This window comes from Osmerus eperlanus, chromosome 1 (genome assembly GCF_963692335.1).
Source record: "Osmerus eperlanus chromosome 1, fOsmEpe2.1, whole genome shotgun sequence".
NCBI classification, from domain to species: Eukaryota; Metazoa; Chordata; class Actinopteri; order Osmeriformes; family Osmeridae; genus Osmerus; species Osmerus eperlanus.
This window is the reverse complement of record NC_085018.1, coordinates 20,293,392-20,311,947: the sequence shown is the minus strand read 5'-3', so window position 1 is coordinate 20,311,947 and position 18,556 is coordinate 20,293,392. Positions and strand designations below refer to the sequence as shown.

Below are 18,556 nucleotides of genomic sequence, written 5' to 3'. Positions count from 1 at the left end.
TACATTAATTTTGTTGAAAAAGTTGTAATGTAGGCCTAGGCTTAATTCGCCAACAATGATATGCTATTTATATTGATTTAGCCTATATATTTGTTTTGTTACAGAGCATAGGTCCTACACATTCTGGTTGTTGAAATAGTCAACAACTGTTGTCAAAGCTAGGCTACTACTGTTGTAAGTAAAAATATGAGGACATTAGATATTTAGTTATTGAGTTATGAAATTGAATTATGAAAGCCTAATTTAATTCTTGTGATAAGTGTAGTCCTATTTTACACTTCAAGCGGACTCATTTGGGCGTTTGGACTTCCCTGCCCTCCCCCTACTGGGAAGAAGGAGTGGTGAGCCATGCCGAATGTTGAATGAACTCTCCCCTTTCTTTTCAATTAGCGTATCTCACTGTCTCTTCAGTGGATCCTCGGAGGGGGATGAGATTAGATACGTGTTCTTGGAGGTGTCTTCTATTGATGCAGACCATTCGAAAGGAAGCCATTTGGATTGACCGTCTTTATAATGGAAAGTAGCGTTACGGAAAAAAATATTCAGAAAATAATAAGAGATTTAATTACTTCTTAAAAGACACTTTAACGATGACATGTCATTCACGCACACTACGCTTGCACTTGGCATTGGCTGAAGTCTGAACATTTGTTTGCTAACTTGCAGACGGTCAATAAAGTAGCCTACGTAGCATAGACAGGATTTAATATCAAATCAGTTTTAGAGTGTAACATTTTCTTTTCTAATAAGAACGTGTAATTAGGCCTACAAGTGTTAATGGACTGGAGAAAGCTGTATTGGCTACTCACATTTTGGTGGATAAGCAAAAACAAGACTTCACAATGAATCGCGTTTTCTGGGACACGATCTTTCTCATTACTGGTGAGTGCTAAAACCTTGTTGAAACAAATATTTGTTTAAAAATGTGATAGATGTGCATCGTGTGTGCATGATCAAATACGTGTTTTGATTACATAAACGTGGTATCAAGTGGACTAGTCTAATTCATGCAAGTTCATGTACGTTAATTAATGATCCTATCGGGAAATGGTCTGCTGTGCACCTATGACCCACAGCTAAATTAATTGCCTGGATCCCTTTGATGTGGGTGATTTCATTTATGAAGACAGAAGACAAAAATGTTAACTTGTTTGGTGGATTTTCCTCAGTTGATCCATCCACATGTAGGCCTTTTCCATTTAAAAAGCCTGTATTTCCTGTATTCCTGTAAGCCTGTATTCTAACTCTTTATCGTCTGTGTGTGAACACCAGCTATGTATAGTTTTTTAATGGACTCATCCTGTTAGTGATGGATACTTGACCCTGCTCCTTTGGTTGGCTGATCAGTAGGACGCAGCACAGTCTCTTTGTTGGACGTTGTACTTGGTAATACTCAGAGGGCCTCATCATCAATAACTAAGAGGCTTCCCTGTCTGATGGAGGTCTAATTTATATAATCAGTTCTCTCTTACAATAGATATAGCTACACCTGCACACACTGAATTTGAGCCAAACTGTAAAACAAGTATATCTAGTTCATACCATGTTAAGAGTATTTGTGTTGGGATGTTAGCGATAGTAGAGTAATTGATTCACATTTTAAAGAAATAACTTTCTTCTCTATGCTAACTGGTGTCCTCATTTCATGATTTCCGTTAAACGTCCTAAAAGTTCGGTATCAACGCTTCTATAATGTGTTCCATCCTATAGGGTCCTTCTTTACCTATGGTACGGGACAGGGTAATTCTACCATTGGTTCTACTACTTCAGCTACTACCACCACAACAACCGCTGCCACCTCTTCCACCACTATTTCTACCACTCCCATTACTACTACAATTCCAGTGAAAAGTAAGTGTCTGCACAAGCAAACATGTCTTGTGAGTGCTGGGTATTGGGATATCCCAGAAAGATAGTCTGATGGAGTGACTGAAATAGAAGAATATAAAGCACTGCTTAGGTTGCAGCTAGAAATTACTGTAACTATCTACAAGGCTCCATATAAAATTCAGAAATGCCCTATAATGACTGATTTCCTCATGAATTTCATCCTGGACTGACTGCCAAAATCACATGGAAAGAGACTGGTAGGGCAAATGCCTCTGGGAAAACAGAGGGCTTTTACAGGGCCTGAAAGGAGACAATGCATGTAGGCTGGAATCCAAAAGGCCATTTACCACTGGAATGGAGTGTGTGACTGCTGTAATGCAGCTATCTGTCTGTCTGCTTACCATCCCCTTCTCTCTGAATGCCACATTGTAACATATGTTTTGGCTGCCCTAAGAAACCTACATAGAACTGTGTTTGTGCAAAGCAATTTGAGCAAGCATGTAGTTTGAGTATTATTGGAGCTGTTTGTATATTCAAAACGGTGCTCTGTAACTTACATTTACATTTATTCATTTCTAATGAATGATAGCTAACTTGGCTATCATTGTCCTCTTGCATCAAGCTTTATAATCATAAAAGTTATGTTTCTTTTGGGACTTTTATTCTACTTGTCTTGCATAATATTCATCCTAGACAATGTGTTTGAGTGAGTGTGCAACTGAAGAAATGGGGTGAATTCTAGGTTGTATTCCCTGCAGGGATAGGCTTTCTCCTGAGCTCTAATGGGGTTGATGGACAGACCTTTTTGTTTGCTATGTCAAATTGGGAATTTAGTCCTTGTCTCTTTGAATCCAGCACCTCTTAATGCATAGCTGTTTTTTTCTTCTGGACTGTCCTTGACGTAAGCGACCCTGCTGCCCTGGAACTCTGCAGCACGGATGTCCTCTTGTAGACTTAGAGCTAAAACCTGACCTATGACAGATACCTTAGACACTGACCTCTGAAGTCATGGAAAAGGGTCACACTTACTAGAAAGGAGCATTTAGATTTTTTAATAGATTAAAGCTCTATGATTACGGTTCAAAATGTAAAGTAATGGCTCCATATCTCTCTCACAGAGTTTGTGGCAGCAGCCGTTCGCTCTCATTTTGATGATTGTCCGGACTCGCACACCCATTTCTGCTTCCATGGGATCTGTCGTTTCCTGATAGTGGAGGAGACTCCTGCATGTGTGTAAGTGTAACTTTCTGTCACGTGCATGAATAAGCAAGGAGCATCTCTCTCTCTCTCTCTCTCTCTCTCTCTCTCTCTCACACACACACTCACACTCACACAGATTTACTGCAAAACATGTTTAGGTTTGTCTCTGCCACTCCTTGGTTTGCACCCTGAGATCTTTCAATTTAGGGAGGATTGAGAATGAATACATCTGACTTACACTCAAAGTCTGTTTTTGGTATTCTGTGATGCTTGGAACCTATTACATCTGAAAACTTGGCAAATCTAAAATATCGCTTATCAAGTTTATGCCTTGAGGATGTAGAACATAATTATTACCATGTCAACTCAGTCCCTGTCCATCACATGCAGGTGTCACCCTGGTTTCGTTGGGATGAGGTGTGAACATGCCGACCTGCTGGCTGTGGTCGCAACCAATCACAGGCAACAGACAGTCGCCACAGTGCTAGTACTATGTGTGATTGGTAGTGTCATGATGATGCTGCTCTGCACTCTTTTACAGTGAGTGCCTTACAGTACACAGTGATGTGATCAATCCGCAAATATTTCCCCATCACACTTGTGTGTCATAAAGTGATTGCGTAGTTGAATATAACCACACGTGGTTTTCTTACATGGTGATTTGTCCTTTCTTTCCTAGTTGCTGGTGGAGGCGTGAAAGTCATAGGCGGACCCAGGCCTTCTACTGTGTCCCAGAAAAACCTGGAAGTAGGCTGACAGGGAAAGCATCCTGCTGTCAAACTGAAAGTGGTAGATACTTCAATTCTCTTTTGTCTTCAGTCCATTCAGTAATTTTGCTCACTGATGTTTCTTGAAACTGGAATCCATGGAGGGTATATACCTGATTGGCAGGTATTCAATTAATCAAAGTGACTGAACTGTCCCTGTGCACTCAAGACCCATCTGGCTTTCACAATACATTAGTCCTATGATGTTTATAACTAATAACTAGTTAAAACATATATAATGTTTCAACAAGTTTACTGGAAATGAATATTTATTCTGACAAAAAGCACAATGCCTCCATTGTCATACTAACATATTTTTTATCTGTTAACTTAATGTTGATAGACAACTAGATTAAGAGCGATGACTGGAAAACGATGTATTCAGTGCTTTCTCTTATTCAGCAGTGTCATGCTATGGATCAATCCGATGGTTATGCAAATCTAAGACAAATATTTCCATACTTGCCTCTTACCCTTCATGTAAGTTTCTTATAGAAGTAGACTTATCACAAACGTACAGATGTGTTATTTTCTCGGTGCTTCTGATTGATTATGTTCTTGTTTTGTTTTGTTCATTACCTCTGTCAGATCACGTTCCCTATGCACAAGGTACCATTGGGTCGTGTTCATCAGTGTGCTTTAACGTGGAGTAGAATTGATGGAGTAGTTAGTTTCAAGGGATAGATTTTAGCCTAGATTATGTGATCATACTTTCATGGTCTGTGTTGCTAACCCTGTGTTGTCACTTTACATGACTACAACTTTTGTATTGATGAATGTCTTTGCAAGGTTTGAGTCAGAGAGTGATCTTAAAATTGAGTTCCAGGTAAAATACTGCACAGTAGTGTTCATGTAGGACTTTTCCCAAGTAACCATGCTAAATTCCATGTTATTTTTTTATTTATTTTTTCAGTGGTTTAAGAGGATCAATCTTCTAGATTTTACCCAATGAAATTCCACATCCTGGGATCTCTACAGACTGGAACCAAGATGGTTGACTGACAGCTGGATCATTTAAGATGTGAGGGAGAGAGAAATCGACTCACCTCTTTCAACATCAAACTACGGGCTATCCATCAGATTTAGGAATTGACCCGGCTCACCTAGAGAGAATTGAAAGGAGGAATATGAGGAGTTAGCTCCAGCACTGTGTCATTATGAGGACATGGCCAGGAGGGCTGATTCTGGACATGACAGAGACCACCTTTTCAGAAGAAGTTTTGCATCCAAAGACGATGTGGAACAACAAAATGCATAATCTCAGACGGACATCCTGTGTGATATACTTCAAGTAAGAGGACCTCAAATACTCCCCATTTTTGTCTTTTTAACAAACACCATATAAATTATGCAATCACTGAGATACTTTTTTATTAAAGAATGGAGGGAAAATGTGTTCTTTAAAGAAGTTTTAGTTATTTTTTAAGCAAGGGATATAAACTCACTTCACCTTACAAAAATGGGGAATTCTTATTTGTAGGTATTCTTAGACTAAGGGAGAGTAAGAGAGTAAGGATCTACTGACTGAATCAATTTTGAATATGGGAATAAAAGGTCTGACAAATATGCCTCGCAAATATTGCCAATGTCTTTCTTGTTGTACAAAGTAATATCCCTAATACACCACTTTCTCTAGTATATTTAGTACTAAATTAACGTATTTTATATTGCTTTTGTTAAATCAGTGAAGAGAAACAAGGGGCTGTACTTCTTGGAGAAGAGGTCTTTAGTTATTGTAAAGGTGTTGAATGACTCCAGCGCTGCTACTAACCTCTGATGTTAGTGTTTTTTTTTTATTTTATTACAATTTCTGCACAAAATATGAACAACAATTCAGAATGCCTCTGAGGTTTAGAACCAGTAAATTACTTTTTACTATTTATTGTGTGTCCTTACAATTTCATGTTACCAGGCACATGTTGCAAAAGCGTGAGTATCTGGCAACAGAAAACCTATTGCTGTGCTTACTTCAATGTATGGAATTTGTCAAAGCTCACTTGCTCTTTAAGCTTAATCACAAAATTGTGCACTTATGGTTTAGAGGTATAACTTTTCTTTAGAGATATTAGAAATGGGTTCACGTGCAAGTAATGCCAAATGCACCTTATGGACCACTTGTGCGTGTATGCACAGAAGTTACTAGGTGTTGATTTAATGCCGTCATGGAAGACACCACCACTCTATGCTTTGAGAAGTCATACTTTTCACAAAGGCAAACAAGCCTGGCTTTTTGGAAAGTATTCAAGGACCAAATGTGTTGTAGTAAGTGTAGAAATAGGTTATGGGTAAAAACAAAATTGTGGCTGTTGATCTGAGTGGAGTAAACATGCAAAAAGGTCTGCATTCTAGAAAGTAATTTAGATTGATTTAGATTTAATTGATAGAAGGGAGAGACATGCCAATATTTTTTTCTTTCTGTCTTTGATTCTGGGGTTTTGAATGTGTTTGCTTTTGAAGTAGATACGATTGATACTTTCTGAATAAAAAATAAAAAATGGTGAATAGATGTACGTGAATGAAAGTGTGAGTGTGTGTATAAGTGCAGTCTTGTTGCGTTGTGAACATGTTTTCATTGTTGTTTACATACCAAAACACAATACTTGTTTCCTAAGGAGATACAGTATATATGCATGTTTTTTTGTTCCCTGTTAATATCTGAATAGAGAATGGAAATTAGCATCATAGTTAATAGTTAGCATGAAAATGTACACTGAATAATGTCAAATATATAAGTAAACTTGTATATAAACCCTTATCCTGATATTATGTTCTGTATAAAATAAGGACCATGGATATGTTTAGTTATGTCAGTATGTGTTACAATCTGCAGTGTTACTTCTGTGATTAAGTCTTTGGTTGAAACATCACCAACAGAATAACTGCCAGATAACTAACCACTTCAATGTTGTACTGTTATTGACCTTTCTGTTTTCAATGTAAAAAAATATAATAATGAAAAAAATATATACATTCTAATCTGCAAACATTTGTCTTGGTGCTGTATGTCACTCACATTCCATGTAACCCTATAGCATTACACAGTCTGACCCAGGTTGGATCCTTCACTTGACTCTATCTTTGGAGATGCGCCATTTCAGAAGGTGCAATTCATTGCGTGCTTTCTCTCTTCACTTTTACAGGTCTTTATTCCCTCATCTGTCTTGTTCAAAGCTTCCTGTTTGTCTATTTTTCCTCTCACTGAATATTTCAAAAGGGGTAATACAAACATAAAACTCTGAACCCCAGGCTCAACTGAACAAAGAGCCTACCTCTTGAGTGCTTTTTTAGCTGAAGGAAAGGTTGAACTTGTTTGTAGCATTTATTTGTTTGTTTGCTTATGCCCTTGGTTACTATATGTATAGGCCTATATGTAATCTGAGAACACATACCTGTTCTTGTGAAAATGTGAGTTTGACCCACATACTTGATCTATTTATTTCCCTTTGCAGATTTCGTTGGTTTAACCTTTCATCTTCTCTCTATCTATAATTTGCTCTTCCCTTTTGTTCTCTCCATCATGAGCTGTGTTGTATTTCCCAATCCTATTATGCTTGCAATTGGATTTATAGGGAGCCCTTCCCAACTGGCTGAGCTTACTAAAGCCAGCTTTGAATTAAGGAGCTCTTCTGGGGGCATCCCTAAAGATAACAAAAGGCTTAGGTTCTGATGGGGAGAAAATAAAGAGGGACAGGTGACAATACAGGGACCTATCCAACATCAAGTGGTAACGGATCTGTTATGTAAGGCAGCATCAACTATTTTGTGCAAGATTCCATGCGCATGTCCCTGACTTCAGTTTTGGATTTATAACATTGTTCAATTTCAATAACTGAAAGATTTGCGCTGTGCTTCTCACCAGTGTACACCCTCTCTTGGTCTTTTTGATCCTAACCCAACATTCACAGTATCTCTCAGCCCAGATGGTTTGAAACAAGAGTATTTAAGTATTAGGGTTAAGCAATCCTGCCCACTCCAGTCCCTTTCACAACTCTGCATTTCTCTCTGACATCACTGCTGACACCATCGTTAATAACAATAAAAACGCTTTTATCAAAAATGTTCACGTAAATGTTTATTTATTTGTTGGGAATGTGTTGTTCTGATCGAAGAGCTTAACTGACTGAGTGCACAGCTGGAGGGAAGCATCATCTCACACGAATCTGGGACAAGGATTCCACCAACTAATTCCACTGTCTTCTCGTAATGGCCACTTACAGCTCACAGCAAATTCATGATACATTTTGCAGTGAGCAGTGAAAAGGACCACTGTCTACACAACAAAGTAGGATGTTTTATTCTTGCCAAGCCATTGGGACGCCAACTGGTGAATTCCCCTCCCCCTACAGGCACATTTCCTGTTAGCTCATGCGTGTAGTGTTGAAAGATTGGTCCAGGTGGTGGATTTATGGATGTACTGCTTAGAACTCAAATGTACAGGACAGTAAGCTGTAAAATTATTTCCATTCAAGTTGCCTGGTTAGTTCTGATTTCAATACTATGTATACTTGACATATCGAAATAAATCTGCATGCTACAGTGACATGACACATTCCTGCCTCAGTACATTCCTGCCTCTTTGAGATCACTACCATAAAAAGGTTTTCAGCCTGTTAGTCACTAACAAAACACATCAAAAGTAGGCTTTGAGAAAATGCACACCTTCCCTCACTGGTTTGAATGGCATGTTGCCAGGCCAATTAACACTGGGTACAGCCTCCAGTATTGATGTACTAGAATGCAGGCATTTTATTTGAATTGTTAGGGCATTTATTTACATTTACATTTAGTCATTTAGCAGACGCTCTTATCCAGAGCGACTTACACTAAGTACAGGGACATTCTCCCCGAGGCAAGTAGGGTGAAGTGCCTTGCCCAAGGACACAACGTCATTTGGCATGGCCGGGAATCGAACTGGCAACCTTCAGATTACTAGCCCGCTTCCCTCACCGCTCAGCCACCTGACTCCCTTCATTTATGCTATATTTTGACGGAGAGTGACAAGATAGGTAGGGTGGAGAAAGAGAAGAGGGCGTTCAGGAAATGGTTCAGGCTAGATTTGAGCTCAGAGCCCTTGTGGTAAGACCATTGAGTCACCACGGTGCCCTAAGGGCAAGCATTTTATGTCTGATATTGACTGTTGATGTCTAGTCTCAGTTTAAGGTGACTGAAAAACTTTGCTCACAACAAACACTGAGTCACTTAAGAAGTATCCACAATAAAGACAATACATTTCACATATTCTTTGATTGTATAAATAACATTTATATACATTTACAAATAGAATACATTTACAAATTATGTGAACTGGACAAATAGTAAGCCTATTTTAAGTATTTTGTACAATGGTTTTCTGAAACCCAGGGATATTCCATTAACCCATATTAGTCTGAAGTCTTATAGACAGCTCCTCTAGAGAACTTATTAGATGCTGCTGGGGTACATCTAGGTGGCAGTGCTTCTTATCTCTATCTAACAAGTACCCATGGATACCCAAGGAGCGAGAGGTGATATAGTCATAGGCATAGTGGTCCCCAATGTGGGCCACTTGAGCTGCAGGCACACTGCATTTCTTCAAGGCAAGGTAAAAAATGGCAGGATTAGGCTTGGCGACGCGTGCTTCCTCCGACGTCACCAGGAAACTGAAGTGAGACAGCAGGCCACAGGCTTGTAAAATCCCTTCCAGACGACTGTCAAAGTTAGACACCACACCAAGTTTCAGCCCCAGAGATGAACAGCTCTCTAAGGCCCTTTTTGAGTCTGGAAACACCTGAGAAATAAAAATATACATTTACATAGATTGTATACCCATACAGCATTGTATGGAAAAAAAACTTTTTATTTCTTACTCAAATGGTCTGGTCAGGACAAACTGTTGAGTTTTAATTAATTCCCTGACAAACCATATTATAACTCTAACGCTGAATTTGATAACACTCTTACCTCCCAATTGTCCGAGTTGCTGAAGTTATGGTATAGGTTGTCTGCTAACTTGTCCAGCAAGGCAGGATCCTGTACGCGACACTGGAGGAAGGTGTCCCGCACCACCCCGCACCACCAAGTTTTTCCATTTAGGCCCTGAGAAGTGCCGTAGTTGGGATGGATGCGAGAGAACTGGCGGTAAGCGCGACGGAAAGCAGTCTCCACCTCTACAGAATCAAGGCTCAAGCCAGCTCTTTTTGCCTCATGGCAATACTGCTCCCCCACAGACCGGCGGACCTTCAGGAGGGTGTCTTTCACATCCCAAAGCACCCAGCGCAATGGTCCCTGCATGACAACTATAATCTACCAATATTAAATAGAGGCTAAATAGGATTCAGATTGGGGTGGGGGGAGTAATGTATTGGCTAGGTCTGCTCCTCCTCGTAATTCACTCAAGGACTTTTTAGTCAAACATGGGCCTACCTAACCAACAGTGTTCAGCATAACCAAACACATTTAGTAACTAATATATAATTTTGAAAAACATACACACCCAGACAAATGTTGAATATTACTGGCGTGGTATTACGAAGTATTACGTACAGCGGTGGGCAAAGCGTATAGTTTTGGATTTGCTGAATGTGCGACGATCAAATACATCCGCAAGACATATCTTGCTCACAGGAATCGTTCCCAACCATGTCTAAATGGTAGGCAATCAACTTTTTACCCAATTGATAGTAGCATAATATATAGACTACTTTGTACAGTCTGTGCTACAGTAGAATGTCGTATAAGGCATCATTTATAAGAAAAATAAATGCCATCCCGAGAAGACAACTTGTCCTGCCACCATGTGGCTATTTAGGGGAACCATTGATTGGTTATCATAAAAACAGTTTCTTTTCGACATTATCATCTACATTCCTTATTACTCCCATAAACATGTTTTTATGACATACTTTAATCTGAATAATACCATAACATACATGTGAATTGAACAGGTTCACGTTTGGCAAAAAAGGCTACAAGGTTCATTGTATTAAAGCAAAATAAATCATACTGCATGTTGCATTTGCAGCATTTTTCGCCATAGAGGAGACATCACATAAGAAATATAAGTTACAAATATGAGGACAGCTTATGTCAAAATACTAAAGTCAGTTAAGTGGAGCAATTGCTTCTTTTCTTCCCTTCTCTTGCCATTGACTGTCTGTGTGGTTGTCTTCTTGTGTGCCTGTAATGGTGCTTTTGGTATCCATCCTCGTGTGTTTGGGTGCATTTGTAAGAGAGCGGTACTGTTGGATGGCCTGCATGACATCAGGAGCAGCCCAGTGATGGCGGGTCAAAGTGTCCCGCAAGATGAACGGCCCATCTCTGGTACGCCGCACTCCTTTACAAACTGCAGAGCTGCGGAGCTCCAAACCCACCTCATGAAGGACTTTGCACAGGTATCGTTGTGTCTCATTTATACACTGCACCTCTGTAACGGATAATCACATGATATTCTGATATACCAGATACTAATCATTTTATATATAAAATAGTATAAGCAGTAGACAGCTGCATTCTCTATTGACAGTCATGTGTGAGCAGGTATTAGTGGGATCGTTGGTTACCACTCACCCAGGGTGAAGTGGGGTGGTTGAAAGTGTAAGCAGCGCAATCCCAACATTATTGGCGGTGTTTTCCCATCTGGACGCAGTGCCCCCTTCACAGCCAGTTCATATGCCTCCTGGGAGCTCATGTCGACATTGGAGTATCTGCAAGAAGAGGCATATATTTGAAACTCCAGGAGTTGCTTGATGACTTCAGTCGTTTGAATATGGACATAAATGTAGACATACACAAGGAGAGCCTTCTGGTTTACTCCCTGCATCATGGCCAAGACTTTCTCCAGCTTGTCCCTTGTGATGTGATCTGTCAGAAGGACATGTTTGAAAGCATGAGTAATAGTGTAGCCTTCATAATAGATTTAGTATTTTATGTACACATTCTTAACAAAAAGAGCTGTCACATTACATTTACATTTGACATGTATTCATTTAGCAGACACTTTTATCCAAAGCGACTTCCAAGAGAGAGCTTTACAAAAGTGCATAGGTCAATGATCATAAACAACGAGATAGCCCCAAAAACATTGTGGGTAACCAAAACATGAGGCATACATAGTGAAAAGCAAATAAGTGCCAATTGGAAGAAACATAAGAGCATGTAGTTAAACAAGTTACAATTAAACAACATGAACCTCAAAAGTGCAAGAGTGTACCTGTAGGAAAGCAAGCAACAATAATATAATTCACAGCGAGTACAAGAAGTTAAATCAGTTACAACTAACCAACAAGAACAACAAGTCCCTCAATAAGAGTCATTGTGTTCCTGGAGGAAACTAACATTACCATATGTGGTTTTCTCTATGATGGTGCCAGTGTGAGTGAAATTGTTAGTTGCCATCCCAAATTCCCCCTCCAAGATGTAATCCTGAAACAAAAAGCACATTTTTAAATATGGTTACAAATCTCTATGGTGCATTTGTATCATATAACACATGTGTGTCCTGATTGAGGTTGAAAAGAAGAAGCTTACCCTGGTGACACATGATCCATAGAGGTCTTTGAGAGCCTTATTACCATGCCCAACTCCAAGAACTGGGTAGATAACGAAATTTACACAAGAACAATTTAATCCTTGTGAAATCTGAAAACTTTTCCACAGAAAAGAGCTGTAACCCTAGAAAAATACTCTACTTAGAACACCCGATGAGAACGCATCCAAGCGGTGTCCGACTCCTACACGGACCTGCTGAAACTCAGGCCCACTCACTTGAAGGGAAGAAACATGCATCATCGTTATTTTATGCTCTATGTATTCATAGACAATTGACAGTGGACAATTGAGATAGCAGTAAACCTGTAGGCTACACATACCCAGTGGGTGGTCAGCTAGTGCTGGGAGGGAGGCCACAGAGAGGGTAAGGTCACTGGAACCCTTGCTCCCACCTGGCCCTAACAAAAACTTGACTCTGAGACGAGGAGCTGAAGGAGGGGCTGCATTTATACCTGAACAGACCAAGAACAGTAGTTTTTTGTTAGCTGTGTAAGATAGGCTAGTATGTGGAGATGGGAGTACAAATTGCACTAGGACGCTTGCTTGATAAATCATTGACAGATTTCCATGTTAAAGCACAAAATCAACAGTTCTACAAAGACAGCCTACCTTTGAGTATATTCGTCTCAACTGTATCACGGACAAGTTTCCAATGAACTCCATTTGGTTTGTAAACAGAAAATAATCCTTCGAATTTACGAAACACCCGAATAGATGGCGTCGACATGACGCTTAAAAACAAACTCACGGACTACTTAGGTCTATCATCTAAGATAGACCTAGGCTATGCCATCTATAGTCTATATCAACTAATCAATGTAGTAAATAAATATTGCTCAATTCGCTTGCAAACTTCATACATATTTTACTGTAAAGTCACGTTGTAGTATGTGATGTTCGTGTCCAAGTACTTCACACTGCGCATGTGACATTACACGGGCCTGGCCAGACAACCTGTATTTTAGAATGCTGCCACCTCCTGCTCTGGCGCGTTTTTCTTTGAAACTATGAACTATGAAATGTGAATATCACGCTATGTCCGTTTTCCTGATGCAGAACAATTGAACATAGCATAGTGTAAACAGACACTGCCCTGTAATTTTAACGTTTTATTAAACCTAACCCTAACAATTCGTCAGCATTTGTTGTAGTTGTAAATTTATAATTGACTGTGACGGCACACTATTAGCGTGGGCTTTGTGTGGGAGGTGCAGGACAGAGGTAAGCCTTTGTGGGGGAACAGTTAGGGTGCCATAGAGAATCTGGAGAAAGATATATGAGAGCCGTTTCACACAGGTGCTTGAAAGCCAGAGGGTCATTCCCATGGTGATACCCGTAAAGAAAAATTCAGCTGCTGCCTAGTTACTCATCTTTCTTATTCATCCTGTTACTTTCTTATGTAGAAATTGATATTCTGTATCTAATTTTAAAGTACAACAAGGTTAAATTAGGGTCGATGAGAACATAGCATGTAGGATTGCTCTAGTATATATGTAAGTTATGGCGAATTAATAACTTAGGCTCCAAATATTTAATGAGACATAGGCCTACTGATAATACTGTGATCATATTCCCTTCCTTCTTCCATACTGGGCAGTAGTCTACCTTTTCCTGTGCCTCTTACTTGTGGCCCCCAAGGTCAGATCTGTCTACCAATAGCCCTCTGTGTTCAAATCATTCTACCTCACCTCGGCCTTGGCTTTGAAACACAGGCTGCATTCATCAAACTCAAAATGGAATTAAATTAAGTAACTACTAGACAATTTCTTTTACACGCCCCAATGAAACAAGAGTATCTCATAGTGGAGGAATATCTGACACAATATGTTGTGTCAGATATATGTATTAGAAAATACTGTAAACACAAGTCTACTCCCATTGTTAATATGGGCATACTGTATATACGTAGTTAACTATTAACTAAAAAGATAGTCAAGTATTGAAACGCACAAATAAATTACTGTTACAGAATCTGAACACACAAGTTCAATGAGATCATCCAGATGATTAAGGTGATCACATTTGGGCTTAGTCACAGTCTGTCAACCTATCACAGTGAGAATCAACACAAGCCAGGGAGGAGGAGAGTGAACAGTGTGTAGACAAAGTGAGGGAGAAAGAATTGACAGGGAAAGAACAAGAAGTGGACACAGCTGCTACATACATTTTTGAAGTTGGTAGATCATTTATTTTGACTGATTAGTGAGTTTGGTTGAGGTAAAAAAAGACTACATAAGAAGACTAGCCTACAATTAAGTAAGTATGACAGTACGTATTTCAATCCAGAGCGTCACGCAGATAAAAACTCTGTTGTGAACTTGTGCTGTTATGGAAGAGTTCAGAGAATCCTTAAGTTAATGGATAACTAGACAGTACAGGTATTGGAATTCCAGCATGGCAAGGCTTGCAATGTAGCATTGTCATTCCGTGTTCAAGGCAATATGTTTTTATCCTTTTTTATCCTCCTGTTATAGAATGTCATGATCTAAAACATTAGGATCTGGAGCTACAGTTTTAGTTAAAGTGTAGATTAATTTTTATTTGATTCGGAAACAGATTCATATACAACATGAATTCTTCGGAAGCACTTTGAGTAATATGTGTTTATCTTTGTGTCTGAGTATGTATGTTCTGTAAACACAGGAATCGCTTCAGTGAGGAAGATGATGGTGAAACAGACCATTGCGAGGGCATTAGTGGTGTCACTGGGGTGCATAGCCATCATTGCTCTAATCCTCACAGTAGTCCAGCATCAGTCGCTGGTTGTGCCTCATCGTTTGCAGGTGATCCTAAATTGGAAAGACAGTGCATGTCTGTCAGACTTTATTTACACATATCCATATATGATATACTACAACACAGTAGTACAACATATAATATAACATATAGTATGCTTTGACATTACAGATATTTGGTCAATTTGTAGTGTAGATTGCCTCTCAATGACCACGTACACAATCTCTTACATAGGAATGCACCCAAATTCTCTGTCTCTCTCTAGTGCAAAAAACATGAAAAGTTTTCTATTTCTTGTATTTTGTGTCTTTCAGTATGGGATGGTATTTGATGCTGGATCAACTCACACATCACTGTACATATACCGGTGGCCTGGAAACAAAGAAAACAACACTGGGGTGGTTTCACAGGCACTGGTCTGTGATGTCGATGGTATTGTGACTGCATCAATATGACAACATCTCAAAAATGTGCCGGAGGTCTATCCTTTCCCTCTTATTGAATGGGTTATCTAACTGTAAATTTGCACATTTTAAATACTTTGCATATAAATCGTTGAACAAGCAAACATTACTCTGTTGTCATAATTAACATGAAAGGACTGGTGTTTGAAGGTACTGATTATCTGCCTGTTTTCTTGCAATTTCCTAGTGCCAGCAAATAGGTTCCGCAGAAGAGCCCAAGATGTACTCACAACAAGGGGGGCAGATGTTTGGCTAAAAGGGCTGACACACTGGGGTGTCAATATTATTTTTGGGATTATTTATTTTGTTTAGTTTGTTGGTTTAGAGATTAAATCTATATAGGATTTTGGGTTGGGTTTGTCCTACTGGCAAACAATAAAAAGCTTCTAGAAGTCAACCTGGAAAAGTGTATAGTATGTGACGCAATCTGAATGAATAGAATGTGTGTTTTGTTCCGTGTTCTGTCTTCTCTCTCACACTCCAACAGCATTATGACCATTTGACAAGTCGCAAAATCGTTTTTCATCATTGAAATAGTACATGTTTGGCTTGCTCAGGTTGATGATCAGGGCATGTCCATGTCTGTCAAATGTTGGTGTATGTCCTGTTAATGTGACTGTGGTTTTTCTCTTGCAGGACTTGGTATCTCTAGCTATGCCCAGAACCCTCCTGCCGCTGGGATAAGTCTGACGAAATGTCTGGAAATGGCCAAGATTGCTATTCCTGATGGTCAACAGACAGCGACCCCGGTGTACCTGGGGGCCACTGCTGGCATGCGTCTCCTGCAGTAAGTCTCGAATGGTTAGTCCCCTATCAAGTAGAATGGGGAGGAAGGAATGTAATAGGCAGGGGGGTAAATTATACTGATACAGTATCTGAGATCCCTTTTGGTCTTGTAGTTTGACTAAATGTAGTTTGCTTTACTCCCAGGCTTACAAATCAAACACAGACTGAGCAGGTCATGGAGCAGGTGGCAAAGGTGATTCAGAGTTTTCCATTTGACTTCCGAGGCGCCCGTATTCTCTCAGGTATAGAGGAAGGGGCTTATGGATGGATCACTGTCAACTATCTACTAGAGGGTTTCATCAAGGTTTGTAGATCTGGCCATGTCAATTGCTGATGGAGTATAGGGCCAAAGTGCTTTTTCATGCAAATGGTTCACTTTGTAGCCTACACAGGTCCATGCACAAACATGGATAGAATAGACACCTGTTAGTATTGTAGGTCATACACTCCAAAGTATGCTAAATCTGCCTACATTTTCCACCCCTTTGAGTTCACCACCTAGCAAACGTGCATATGAAAAATGAATAGACTGCATGGGCCTGACTCCATGCAACAGGATCATAATTTACTAGGCAACATAAATGGATTGGAGCCTAAAGAGTGGCTTTGTGTTTTTACCAAATACTTTTTTTTACCCATTAGCATTCCTTTGACGGAGAGTGGGTACGCCCTAAAGGAAGGAAGATTCTAGGGGCTCTGGACATGGGAGGCTCTTCCACTCAGATTGCCTTCACACCTGTAGACGCTGTGCGAGATCCTGCCACTGCAGCAAACCTGAAGTTGTATGGTCATAAATATGAGGTGTACACCCATAGTTATCTATGTTATGGTAAAGATCAGGCTATGAAACAGCTACAAGCACATTTGCTGGAGGTGAGTGGCTGATTAAATGACCCGTTTAAAATGAGATGAGAACTGTGACTTAATTGAGATTAAATAGAGGGGAACGAGAGAGATCTCCAGTCGCAATTTACAAGAATTGTGAATCATAAAGTGACCCAGATCGTTATGTTGTTGTTGATTACAGATGAGTGGCCTTGCAAAACCAGTCAACCACTCCTGTTTCCCCCTTGGTTACAATATGACAATTACCATGGGTAATCTCTATGACTCCCCTTGTGTTGCCAAACCAACTTGGTTTGACCCTACTGCAGTGGTCACCTTTGTTGGGACCAGTGATTCAGCCCAATGTCTCAGCTATATGAGGAGTATCATTAATCTCACAGCTTGCTCTTTTGCTCCTGACTGTGGCTTCAATGGAGTCTACCAGCCCTCTGTCAGTGGGGACTTCTTTGTGAGTACAATTGCTCCCCATTGTATTTGTATTTAATAGTAAAAGTAGTAGGAACTTTATTAATCTCCATGGGGAAATTGAGGCGTTGCAGCACGCTGCACGAGTTGTAAAAAGACACACTCATCCCATACTCAGCTTATCATTAACATGGTGTTTATTCCTTAGGCTTTCTCCGCATATTTCTACACTTTTGACTTCTTGGGACTGAGCCCTAAAGCTCCGCTGCCTAAGGTTCTCACCACTATAGATACCTTCTGTAGAAGGACATGGGCTTCGGTGAGACATACACATGTACAGTACGAATTACGCTAAACACTCTCACAATCAGCAGTACTTTGACATACTCATAACACATGTATATTTGGCAGCTCAAGACGGAATATCCAAAAGTTAAAGAATCCTATCTTCGTGAGTACTGTGCCTCAGCCCATTACATGAGAACAGTGCTAGTGGAAGGTTACAAATTCAACGCTACCTGGGAAAATATATACTTCCAGAGACAGGTGTGTAAATATGTCTAACCTAGCGTAACACCTTGCAATTCCATAACATCGCAGAAGATTTATAAATGACAAACCGTTTGATGTTCTACGGACTACGTTGTATATGGCCCCTCAGGTTGCTGATACAGATATTGGCTGGACTCTTGGATATATGCTGAACCTGACCAATCTGATACCTCCAGATCGCCCCCCAGTGGTGACAGGGGTGCAGCACAGTCAGTGGGCAGCTGAGGTCTTCTTCATTGTCTTTGCAGTCTTCCTCAGTCTTTTGGTTCTAGCCGTCCTCTGGATCTGGACACCAAATAAATGAGTTCTGGGATGAGGTGATCAAGACCTGTTCACCCTCTATTTTATAAAACATAGTCTTATATTCTCTAATATTTATGATCTGATATTCACCCCAAAATAAGTAGATCAATGATAAATTAAGCTTTTTTATTTAAAACATTG

The 18,556-nt window shown here is 39.9% G+C and overlaps 4 protein-coding genes across 7 annotated transcripts; 2 read left to right on the top strand and 2 right to left on the bottom strand.

Moving 5' to 3' along the window:
- The first annotated feature begins 310 nt into the window (after window positions 1–310).
- Window positions 311–6,948, top strand: tgfa (transforming growth factor, alpha). Of its 3 annotated transcripts, none has more exons than XM_062468949.1 (7): window positions 311–882; window positions 1,711–1,851; window positions 2,949–3,063; window positions 3,421–3,570; window positions 3,710–3,819; window positions 4,203–4,277; window positions 4,711–6,948. In XM_062468949.1, the coding sequence occupies exons 1-7, from the start codon at window positions 843–845 to the stop codon at window positions 4,716–4,718; spliced, it is 639 nt and encodes a 212-aa protein (XP_062324933.1). In that variant the 5' UTR covers window positions 311–842; the 3' UTR covers window positions 4,719–6,948. The 3 variants fall into 3 exon arrangements, with proteins under 3 accessions (XP_062324933.1, XP_062324924.1, XP_062324944.1); XM_062468940.1 differs by having other exon boundaries at window positions 4,200–4,277; XM_062468960.1 differs by lacking the exon at window positions 4,203–4,277 and having other exon boundaries at window positions 313–882.
- Window positions 6,949–9,039: 2,091 nt separating this feature from the next.
- Window positions 9,040–10,349, bottom strand: hdhd3 (haloacid dehalogenase-like hydrolase domain containing 3). The gene is made up of 2 exons (XM_062475906.1): window positions 9,738–10,349; window positions 9,040–9,564 (listed from the first exon to the last, which is right to left on the bottom strand). Exons 1-2 carry the CDS (start codon window positions 10,065–10,067, stop codon window positions 9,169–9,171), a joined length of 726 nt encoding a protein of 241 aa, XP_062331890.1. The 5' UTR covers window positions 10,068–10,349; the 3' UTR covers window positions 9,040–9,168.
- A 413-nt stretch (window positions 10,350–10,762) lies between these two features.
- On the bottom strand, window positions 10,763–13,243 carry trub2 (TruB pseudouridine (psi) synthase family member 2). 2 transcript variants are annotated; one of them, XM_062468918.1, is made up of 8 exons: window positions 12,933–13,243; window positions 12,644–12,775; window positions 12,464–12,538; window positions 12,303–12,364; window positions 12,116–12,197; window positions 11,564–11,636; window positions 11,343–11,479; window positions 10,763–11,199 (listed from the first exon to the last, which is right to left on the bottom strand). In XM_062468918.1, exons 1-8 carry the CDS (start codon window positions 13,048–13,050, stop codon window positions 10,877–10,879), a joined length of 1,002 nt encoding a protein of 333 aa, XP_062324902.1. In that variant the 5' UTR covers window positions 13,051–13,243; the 3' UTR covers window positions 10,763–10,876. The 2 variants fall into 2 exon arrangements, with proteins under 2 accessions (XP_062324902.1, XP_062324911.1); XM_062468927.1 differs by having other exon boundaries at window positions 12,303–12,368; window positions 12,468–12,538.
- A 1,178-nt stretch (window positions 13,244–14,421) lies between these two features.
- entpd8 (ectonucleoside triphosphate diphosphohydrolase 8) lies at window positions 14,422–18,481 on the top strand. The gene is made up of 10 exons (XM_062468892.1): window positions 14,422–14,579; window positions 14,967–15,106; window positions 15,374–15,491; window positions 16,160–16,310; window positions 16,454–16,613; window positions 16,952–17,182; window positions 17,337–17,603; window positions 17,769–17,879; window positions 17,972–18,106; window positions 18,222–18,481. Exons 2-10 carry the CDS (start codon window positions 14,987–14,989, stop codon window positions 18,414–18,416), a joined length of 1,488 nt encoding a protein of 495 aa, XP_062324876.1. The 5' UTR covers window positions 14,422–14,579; window positions 14,967–14,986; the 3' UTR covers window positions 18,417–18,481.
- The last annotated feature ends 75 nt before the right edge of the window (window positions 18,482–18,556 follow it).

Excerpts from the sequence above, each read along its gene's own strand:
- trub2 (XM_062468918.1), bottom strand. The coding sequence starts at position 13,050 with ATGTCGACGCCATCTATTCGGGTGTTTCGTAAATTCGAAGGATTATTT. Across the intron at positions 12,776-12,932 it reads TGAGACGAATATACTCAAAG|GTATAAATGCAGCCCCTCCT; the intron begins GTAGGCTGTCTT and ends TGGTCTGTTCAG. Across the intron at positions 12,365-12,463 it reads GTTCTCATCGGGTGTTCTAA|TTCTTGGAGTTGGGCATGGT; the intron begins GTAGAGTATTTT and ends TTATCTACCCAG.
- entpd8 (XM_062468892.1), top strand. The coding sequence starts at position 14,987 with ATGATGGTGAAACAGACCATTGCGAGGGCATTAGTGGTGTCACTGGGG. Across the intron at positions 16,311-16,453 it reads GCTGGCATGCGTCTCCTGCA|GCTTACAAATCAAACACAGA; the intron begins GTAAGTCTCGAA and ends CTTTACTCCCAG. Across the intron at positions 17,880-17,971 it reads GTAGAAGGACATGGGCTTCG|CTCAAGACGGAATATCCAAA; the intron begins GTGAGACATACA and ends TATATTTGGCAG.
- tgfa (XM_062468940.1), top strand. The coding sequence starts at position 843 with ATGAATCGCGTTTTCTGGGACACGATCTTTCTCATTACTG. Across the intron at positions 883-1,710 it reads CACGATCTTTCTCATTACTG|GGTCCTTCTTTACCTATGGT; the intron begins GTGAGTGCTAAA and ends TCCATCCTATAG. Across the intron at positions 3,064-3,420 it reads GAGGAGACTCCTGCATGTGT|GTGTCACCCTGGTTTCGTTG; the intron begins GTAAGTGTAACT and ends CATCACATGCAG.
- hdhd3 (XM_062475906.1), bottom strand. The coding sequence starts at position 10,067 with ATGCAGGGACCATTGCGCTGGGTGCTTTGGGATGTGAAAGACACCCTC. Across the intron at positions 9,565-9,737 it reads GCAACTCGGACAATTGGGAG|GTGTTTCCAGACTCAAAAAG; the intron begins GTAAGAGTGTTA and ends TTTATTTCTCAG.